General features: G+C 40.1%; 1 protein-coding gene across 1 annotated transcript in view; it reads left to right on the top strand.

Annotated features, from left to right (window-relative positions):
- TPH2 (tryptophan hydroxylase 2) overlaps positions 1 to 10,219 on the top strand; it is a 126,424-nt gene that overhangs the window by 108,785 nt on the left and 7,420 nt on the right. The window contains exon 9 of the mRNA XM_019516690.1: positions 4,852 to 4,947. Coding sequence (XP_019372235.1) covers positions 4,852 to 4,947 — 96 coding nt within the window. The remainder of the gene's footprint in view (positions 1 to 4,851; positions 4,948 to 10,219) is intronic.

The raw sequence follows: 10,219 nt of genomic DNA on the forward strand, positions 1-10,219 counted from the left end.
CCACACTTGTTCTCTACCTGTTCCTGGAAATGTGCCCAACAGTAGTCTTAGATTCTGTGGGTCCATCTGCATGAGATATTTACTGAGAGTTGCCTAATTAGCTCCACAATAAAGCAGCTCTGTCTACACATGCAGAGCTATTAGGCCAGAGTAAAACTGATTAACTCTGCCATAGTTTAGTGCTTCTTAATACAAATACTATCCTATGGCTGAGTTATTTACTCCACTGCAACACACATGTAGATGCTGGCTGGGGCATGAGGCTGCTACAGTGTGGGGCTGCCTTCTGGCTAGCCCTGGCTTGAAGTACACTCATGCCCCAGCCAGCGCCTTTGCAGCATGCTGAGCCAGGTCAGAGCAGCCCTGGACTGGCAGGCTGACCCTCCAGGGTCCCCTGACAGTCCAGGCTGTGTCACCCCAACTCTGCGCTGCAGTCCCACAAGCACCCAGGAGCAATAAATTCCAGCATGAACTGTGCTGTAGTTTATTCAGCTGGTCTAATTTCATGTGGAGATGTGCTCTGTGTCTTGGGAGTACGTTTTGGTGCATGCTCAGCACCACTCTAAACCTTGCCTCATTTCAGAACTTGGTGCATCTGAAGCAGGAGTGAGTGGGCAGGGCATGCTTCATGCTAGTGTTCCCAGGTATGGCACAGATGTGGTATAGGTATGTCCTTGGAAGTCAGCAGCTACATTTTGCCTCAATCCCAATTGCGGTGCCCGGGTCCTTTTGTAGTTCTGGCCCTGATAGACTAGCTTTCAGGATTTCTGTGGACATCTCTTTGGTTAGGGATAGACATTCAAAAAAGCCTGAGCCTGAATTGATTCAATCTTTGCAAGTCAGTCTAACCTGGCTAGGTTGAACTGGTTTGAAACCAGGCAGGCATTGTGTCTGGGCTAAGGAAATTCAATCACATGACTGCAGTGGCTCAGGCTAGAAGCCAGAGGGCACTAGAGCAGCCCCCCCTTTTCCTTCTGCAGGAGCTGAGCTGAAGGGGGTGTGGCCAGGCCCTGGCAGGACTCTCTCATTAGGGATGTCAGCCTGCATGGTCTCAGGTTTTTCCCCGCTGGCTGCTCAAGTGGAGGGAGTGTTGCTGGCCCTGGGGCTAGTACTCTGAGGCAAGGGGAAAGAGGGGTGCAGTGCATGCATCTGTTGATAATATGGAGCTTTTCAATCTCCCTCCCTGCTTCATCATGCAGCAAACTGACAGGTGAGCAAGCCAGCTGGGGAGCTGATAACAGTTTTTATCACCTGATTAGTAAAAAAATAGCCTCTCTCTACATTACTTCAGACTTCTTAAACAGCTTACTGACTGACCTGTTGATTAGCTCCAAAAACCCTAAGCTGTCCCTGTTCTGTCTGCCTATCCCAGTGAAATTGGAGAGAGAGACACACACAGACACCTCTCGACATTAGCTAGCATACCACATGCTGGCTACAGTCCCTGCTGTGATAGAGAGGAGGAAGGGATCTCTGCTTAAGCAGCAAGTGGTGAGCAGGGAGGAGAGGGAGACACAGGGAAGCCAGCAGATCCTGCTGTGCCTGCAAGGCTCTGCTGGAGCTGCAGCCAGGGAGCAGAGGGGAGAGGCCCTGGCTGCCTGATATGGAGCAGAGAGCCCTGCCCAGCCCAGAGAGCATGCTGGGATGCTGAAGGACTCATTTAACTTAAGCCAGCAAGGGGTCTGGGACAGACATTTCATAAACAGGTTTGAGCCAAATCAGTCGAGTGTAATACTACATTCAACCAGGTTTGTCTCAAACCGGTTTCAGCCATTTTCAGACTGGTTTATGTGCACTGAACATCTGTTCTGTTACAGATTTAAACCAGTTTCTGATCACTTAAATCAGTTTATGTGTAATGTCTGTCCCTAGCCTTTGTGAACCAGCTGACTCAGTATTCATCTTCTCGTGCATGACAGCAGTTTGAATATTTCTCTCATACTGACTTGCATAAGCTGATGGCAAAGCCAGAAACAGAACCTCATTTTCATGACTTGGGTGCTATACTTTAACCATGCCTTATCCCTGTGAATTTTGGTGCCTTTTGGTTCATATAGTTGGACCTAAACCAGTGCCTTCTGCACTCAGTAACATTCTAACCCCTCCCCCCCCCACTTAGTTTTTATATTCTTTGGAACAAGACCAGATGCTAATTTTATTCTAATTTACTTGGATATTTTCTGCCTAATGCTATATTGAATAAATTAGTATATTTTCATGAACTTTTATATGAGAAGGAAGAAGGATTTTTTATTAAAGAGCAGTTAGGTAAGCATTAATGAGGGAGGAGCGGTTTTGGGGACCCCCCCCCCAAAATGAAAGCCTCTTGATTCTTTGCCCGTTTCTGAGGCAGGGCTCCAGAGGAAATGATCCATTTCTGAAATGTCTTGTGATCTCATCATTTTCTTTTTTATTTCTGCACTTCTGAGTTTTCTGGTAACAGAACTGGAAGAGCAGAAGTTCCATGAGAAGAAGAAAGTGCTTCCCTTAGTGATCCAAACTCAGACGATTTAGATGAGCTTCATATAAATATCAGAGCTTAAGCTTATGCATTGGGGACTTTGGCATTCAGGTACCTCCAAGCCTCATCAATTGCTAGCTGCTATTTGTTTCAGATATTGTACAAACGGTTCACCTTTGTTAACTTCCAGAGTTCCTGTCATGTATGCTGAGTCAGGTAATTTAAGAAAGAACAATTACAAATGTGTATGAGCTATATTTGTGGGTGATGGAAACTAGATTTCTGAAAACTTTGTGAAGAACTAGTGAGTCTCATCTGTTTTGGACATTTAGGAGCACATTCTAATTCACTTTCAGGCTTTTTAACAGAACGTAGCCATCTAAAAATAGGTACAAAGTAGGCAGATTTTAGATATTACCCCCACCTGTGTGACTAGACTTGTCCCTTACAGCATGCCTAAAATGCATTCATTTATGATGCGTTACAAATCTCCTATTCCTATGCAAAACACTCACTCCTCCTGGTTTTCTCCAGTTAAAGTTTTAGTGACTTATGAAGATTCCTGAGCATGCTCAGAAGGACAAATCTATTTGTGTACCTGGGAGTAGGACCTAAAATCCACTTAAGTGGCAATAATTCATTAACCTAGCTGTGTTGTGCTGATAGAGCTATAATGCTCATTCAGAGCTAACTTAGTTGTCTTTGCATTATAGCAATTTGTTGTGTAGACATACCCTTTTTAAAACCCTGATAGATGATCAAGCAAATTCTGATGGATAATATCAAAATCAAAATAAATAACTTAGGATCTGTAGTGCTTTTCTTCCCTTTCCATTGTAGGGCTGCTGCAATACCTTTGCTTCACACACTTTCCAATATAATGGAGCGTATAATACAGATTAGACACAGTACTGGTTTTATCCTAATATTTTTTTTCAATATCTTACTAGTATGGGTCAGATGGTACTTACTACCTTTCTAGTTATATGGGTAAAACCTCAATGAACACTTACAATGGACTGGTCCATTGAGCTTACTAGACTCTCTGTAATCGCCTAATTTAGGAAGCAAGTGACATTTTTGTTCAGTTATGGCAGATGACTTTAAAATCTTATGAGAGCTAAGGTCCCAAAGCAGGAAAGCCCTTAAGCATGTCTTTAAGTCTATATCTGATACAGTATATAAGTACATACTCTACTGTAAGTCCTACTGCTGCCTTAAGGGAACTACATAAACATGCACCTAATGTGCAGGCCTAAATTGAGGACTTAAGACCCAGATTATTGAAATTCACTTACAGATGCATTTACTTACTGGTGCCTAACCTGAAACTGTGCTGATACTGTGCCCAAGTCTCCAGATAAAGCTGATACTTAGCACCATTGAGTGCAGTACAAAGTGCTGCAGCCACAGTCATTTCTACTCAAAAGTTGGAGGTGGGGGTGATGGTGTCCTACATAATAGCCAATGCAGTGGTCCCCAACCTTACCTTGCTCTTGGGTAAGAACAGTAGCATACTGTAGACAACATTGAACTGTGCTTTTCTTGCCAGCTGCAGTTTTGACTTTTTAATTGGCTGTGACTGCAAATGACATTGGAGGATCTCATGGGTAATGTGTTGCCCATAAACCATGGGTCAAAGACCACAGTTGTGCCAATGCAGTGTTTCCAGCAGTCATGCCAACAAACCACCACCCCACCACTAGAGAGGAGTCAACTGATTTGCAAGGAATCTCACAGGCTAGATGTGGCCTGTGGAGCCAGAAAAGTTGTCCTGCCCTGCACCAAGCTATAAAATGGTCTGGGATGGAAGCAACCTCCACCCTCCTGTTGAAACAGGGTCACTGTATAGGAGTGAGGGATCAGGAGGAGAGCAAACAAAAGGCAGCATGAATCTACAGCCCAGTGTTTGGGGCACTAAATAGAACGGGAGAGACCTAGATTCTGGTCCCTGATTTTAGGATTGTTTTTGTTTTTCATTGAATATCTAATATAATATATATGTTAGGATAGGCACCTACATTTTTAAATATCCCAATGCCTGTTGGATGTGCCAATCTGGATTTTGCCTTGGGTCCCTTTCACTATCTTTAGGCATGCTGCCTTTGGAAAATTTGTCCCAGGTGACTCTTCTTGTGGTCTGTTTGGAAAAGCAGATAAAAAGCAGAATTCTCCATGCCAATTTTTGACAGAGCTACTTTACTAATAAGCATGACATTTAAAATACTTAGAAGTAAGAGTCCTTGATCTGAACTTATTTAAAAAACATGAAATTCTGAAGGAATGAGGCAATCAAGTGAATATGGTGGCAATTGGTGCTGTGGAAGTGCTTATTTACAACACCAGTATATATCTACATATAATACATATGTATCTATATATTTTTGCAGTGCTATTTTTTTACCATTGAATTTGGTCTCTGCAAGCAAGAAGGACAACTGCGTGCTTATGGAGCTGGACTTCTGTCTTCTATTGGAGAATTAAAGGTATGTGAGTGGCTACACACTTTTGTCTGAAACAAGTAACTTGAAACAGGAAAAATGATGAAGTGTGAATTGTTTTCCTTTCAAATAACCTTAAATATATAAGAATAAATATTCGCATCCCAGAATGATGACACTGACCCAAAAACTATGTTTGAAAAGTTAGCTAGCATGTGGAATGTGAAGTAAGTTGACAAGAACCAACGTGCAAAGACTAATAAAAATTGCAGTGTTTATTGTCTCCTTGATCTCCTTTGGTAGTCAATAAGACATTTAAATTTGTTGCAAGGTGAAGCCTATACTTTCTAGTTCTGTTTACTGAATAGGAAAAGTTTGAAGTAAAAAAAAGCTCCTGAAATCCTTATGTAATAAAAGATGCACCTATTTTGAATAGGGAAAATCTCTTCGTAACATGGAAATAAGGATAGATTTTGGATTATTTGAGGACTCCTGTGGGCTGTAATGGAATTACACATCTGAGTAAGATGAATTCAGCACACAGTCTGGAAATAAAGCCCTGATTCAAAATATTTCCCTCCATTGCACATGTTTAACTTTTTAAGTATTTGTTTTCAAGGGCCCCAGTCTTTCAGTGACAGAGGTGCTTAACTTGACTCAGTGAGAACAGTTACATTGGACAAACTCTTTGGCTACAGATAGATGTTGTATTTGTCCTGGGATAAACCATTATGAATGGTTTATTTTGGGACAAAGTGCATTCATTCATATGTCAGTGTCCCATTGTTCTGGCAGAAATCCTAAAAAAGATTCACGAGATAAGAAGAACCAACAGTTTAGACCAGGGTATCACAAAGTGCATGGGAATGGTAATCCTGGGATTGCATCATTGAATGAATGGCAGACAAATGGCAGCATGTTTAGCCATTCGCTAAACTCTGATTAGAAGGGCAAAGTGTGTATATGCCAGTTCCAGGGCATTTCTATTCCAGGACAAAGGCAGGTACAACTTGTAACATCTGTTCATAGCCTCAATGCATAAACTGAAGCATGTAGGTTCAGTATGATTTGACAGGTATACAGCTACAGCTTGTTAAATTTTTTTATATGAGAAAGATTTGGTTGAAATTTTTAAAGAATTATGAAATTAAAAATAAAAAGAATTTACAGAAAGATTTTCAGTGTTTCAGGCCCAGTCCTGCTTTGGTCTGATCTGCATCTCAAAACATTTTGGTTGGAATGAGGTAGTCTCTCTACTAGCCTTATATGAATATACTTTTTGAAAGCAGTAAAGCTAGTACGGATAAAGGAAACAACCTCTTGATTTTGTTTCTGTTTCCTTATGTTGTATTATCAGTGTTCTGAATACAATGTGGGCTTTCACTACAATGGCCATTTTACTCTTCAATGAATCAGAATTTAAGTAGTGGATTAAGGTGTCACATCTGCTAGGTGCTAACCATCTCTGGCCCCTAAATCTCTGGCCCAGTGTCTTTTGGGCTTGAGCCTCAAGGACTACACCAGTGATACTCAACAAGGGTGCCAGGGCACCCAAGGGTGCCATGAAATCCTTCGAAGGCTGCAGTGAGGTGTGAGGAGATAAACCAGGTGTGAGGCGATAAGCAGATAAACACAGGCTCAAATTCAATCCCTGCCTGGCCATTCCCTTGGCCCCTCTGCAAAGAGGTAAGCACTGAAATAAAGGAGTTAGGTTTTGAAATGAGGTGCCATTCAGTTCACAAGTTATGGAGAGGAACTTTGAATCTAAAAAAGGTTGAAAACAGTCCTCTTGCAGAATCAGACTCCTAGTTTCAACTAACAGTTAAGTGTTGTCAAGTGACAGCAGTGAAAGTGCCTACCCCATTATTTACAAATTCTGAAGACATAAATGCACGGAAAAGAAGAGGCAAGAACTTTGTATGTTTTATAGCATTCATGTAATAAACACATGCATTTTTCGTATTGTATTTCATCACAATACAACAATCCTGAACAAATATTATTTACTCAGCAGTTGTCTCAAAATAGAAGCACAACACACAACCCTTTTGAAAAGAACATAAAAATTATATAATGTGCACATTAATGGCATATATTGATCGTTTCAAAAGTAAGTCCACATATCATCATCATTTTGCCATAAATCAATATTATACACTTTTCCTATTATGTTACATATATATTTCATAGAATTCAAGGCCACAAGGGGCCATTAGATCATCTAGTCTGCCTCCTGTATATCACAGACTATTACATTTCACTCTGATATCCCATATTCTGAGCCCAATGGCTTATATTAGACTAAAACATTTCAGGGTCTCAAGAGACTCTAGACAGTTGTGTGCTGTAGGCAGAGGACAGGAGACATTGAGGACCTATAGTCCTCATACTGGCAAGGAATTGACTGGGGGAAAGATGCTCAGAGGATTTTAGCAGACCATCTATGGTCATTGCCAATCTGATGCGGGGTACAATTCCTTCCTGACTCCAATTCTGGAGGTCAGTTAGACCATGAACACATGAACAAAACATGCTAGCCGGACATCTCTTTAGCATCTCCATTTTGGGCAATCTCTGAAGCTTTAGAGGAAAGCGACCCATAGCCTCACTCTCCCTTTCACCCCTGAATACATTTGACTAACTGTGAACTGGAAGGGGAAATCCCTTACTGATCCCTGCAGGTGACTGGTTGAGGGCTATTTGATAATAGGCAAATGCAGAGCTGCAAGTGTTATGAAAACATTGAGGTTAATTCAGACAATTATCCTATGAACTATGAAAAAAAGGGAGGGACGTCCAAAAAAGACCATGATGGATAACTTTTGAGTATACAGTCCACAGATGTTCTCCTGGAAACTGGACTGAAGGACATCTTTTTGAAAAATGTTAAAATTCATTTTAAAGAATGAAAAGTATTGATGAGTCCAATCCCTCCTCTGGTTAGTAGTTTGAATTTTTGTTTACTGCTCTGAAATATATATATTATTTCCAGGTTTAATTTGTTTAACTTCACCTTGCAGTGGCCGAATATTGTTGTGCCTTTGTCAGCAAGACTGACAAGGCCTTACACTGTCAGATAGCTTTCAGTGCAACAGTATTCACATTAAAAAAATTGTTAGTTACGTGACTCTGGCAATAGCAGAGTAGGAATATTTGTGGCATGAATATGACCAGCAGAACTCAGTCCTTTTAAGTGACTTGGTGACACTTGTTCAGTTGTCATTGTTTGTCTGTTTTTTCCTGAATTATGTTGCTTCATTACATAAAATCAGCCAACAGCTTCAGCACTGATAAACTGAAAATCAAAGGAATGTAAGTACAAAATAACCTTTGAACAGATTACTTGTGTGAACTTTTTAAATATTTAGAGTTTGAATTTAAGGCATTAAAAATGCAATACCTAATGTTTGTGCTACATATGTAAAAAATCATTATGTGGAAAATGCAGAAAGCACCAACATGAGGAGAAACTAAAAAATATAAGGTGGGGAAAAGAACATTAAAAAATAAAGCAGTTTAAAAATATTCTGCTCCAGTACAGTCAGATTAATTCTAGACAAGGAATGTACTTGGTGCTGAGAAATAAAAGAAAAAGCGTACATTTCATTTTAGTTAATAAAATGGGGTTATGAAACAGTTATGACTAAAAGACATACTAAACTTTAAAAAAAATCCATCTGTTCAATTTCTCTGTTGTTCTCATAAGCCCTTTTATTAAAAAGGTCCTTCCACTGACTTTGCTGAGCTGTGGATCAGGTCCTGGGGCTTCAGGACCAGTTTGTTGTTAAATGCAGAGGCAGATTTCCAGTCCTCTAACTCTTTTAGTCAGAGTTACTCACAATAACTCCCATTGTTAAAAAGAGGTAAAATTAATATGTCCCTTTTCATAAGATATATATAAAAAAGCAGTGTATTCTAGTACAGGTTGTTGTGTTGTTTTCTGAAGAAGGTGAAGGGGATGGTTAAAAACTGTATGCCTGGTGCACATTTTTTACTAGCGCTCTTAACTAGAGAGTCTTTTTCTATTTGTCTAAAAATATATATAAAATTCTATTGATATCATAAAAAAGTTCTGGTAAAGTCGGCACACAATGTGGAAATGGCCCCTGTTGTAGATCAGCAGAAAAACATTTAAGAGCATATTTTTCACAAGACTTTTTATATTCTCCTGCAGAATAGCAAGACAATAAAATCACTATAGAGACACCGGCTACCTCTTCTCACCCATGTTCTTATTCTGGCCCATGGATAGAACAGCATTTATAACTCATCTCACATTTTCCCTCATATTTACTTGAAGGTTGTTAGGCATGGGGTTGGAAAGCCTTAATAACAGTGTTTTAAATTATTCCATTCCAGTCTTTATACTCTGAGGAACAAGCACACAGCAGAGCTGTTTTTAATATATCACTGAATGAGTATTTCTCGTGCCCTAAGTAGGCAGAGCTGGAAGTACTCTAGGGGTACCCCACCAGGAGAGAACAAATCATATTACTCTTGAGTGGCCTCATTGTCAAATACAGCTACTCTTCATGGATATCAGCAAGAATTGAACTCAAACTTGCTCCAAACCCTCACTGCTTGAGGTAAAGGTGAATTATAATGCCTGCACCAGTATAACAGCTTATTTCCTGTGTAAATGAGCTACTAAAGTCTCCTGTTATCACAAGACCTTGAGATGGTGGGACTTCCAGTTAACTGAAGGATGTAGTACACATACCCCATAGGTTTTACATTCCATGGAGATGTAAGTGAAGAAGATAAAGTTGAAGAAATATACAGTAAATCTTTACGTGTCCCAGTTGACTTAAGACATCTGGCCAAATAACATGCAAGACAAGTGGGTGGGTGGCGAACATAACTGGATATTATTTATTATTGTTGTATAAAATATTACATAAATTATTAATGTTATTAAAATACATTAAATATAACCAAATCTTGAGGACCTTCCCAATTCCATACTTTTCTCTACTGAGATTCTGTGCCTTGTAATGTTTATGTCATAGAGCACAGAATTTGTTTCACAGCATTTGGGACCACTTGATAATTGCAACAGATATGTACCATGACTGCTCAGATGGTCTCATTATCCTTATTTGCTTTAAGACAGCATTAGGAAGAGCCCAGCAGGTCTGGCTGAAGTTTCTGTTGGGCCCTGGTGCTGCCAGCTTCAGAATGTACAGTTTACATACTGCATTTTGTATGTCCATGGTTGCAGAATTTCAACAGGTCTGGATTTTTAAAGATATGATATGTTGTTTCCTTCTGCCTGAGGCTATCCAATCCCACATTCCTCACTTCTCTGTGCACTAAG

Source organism: Gavialis gangeticus, unplaced genomic scaffold (genome assembly GCF_001723915.1).
Source record: "Gavialis gangeticus isolate Ggan-Ray unplaced genomic scaffold, GavGan_comp1, whole genome shotgun sequence".
NCBI classification, from domain to species: domain Eukaryota; kingdom Metazoa; phylum Chordata; order Crocodylia; family Gavialidae; genus Gavialis; species Gavialis gangeticus.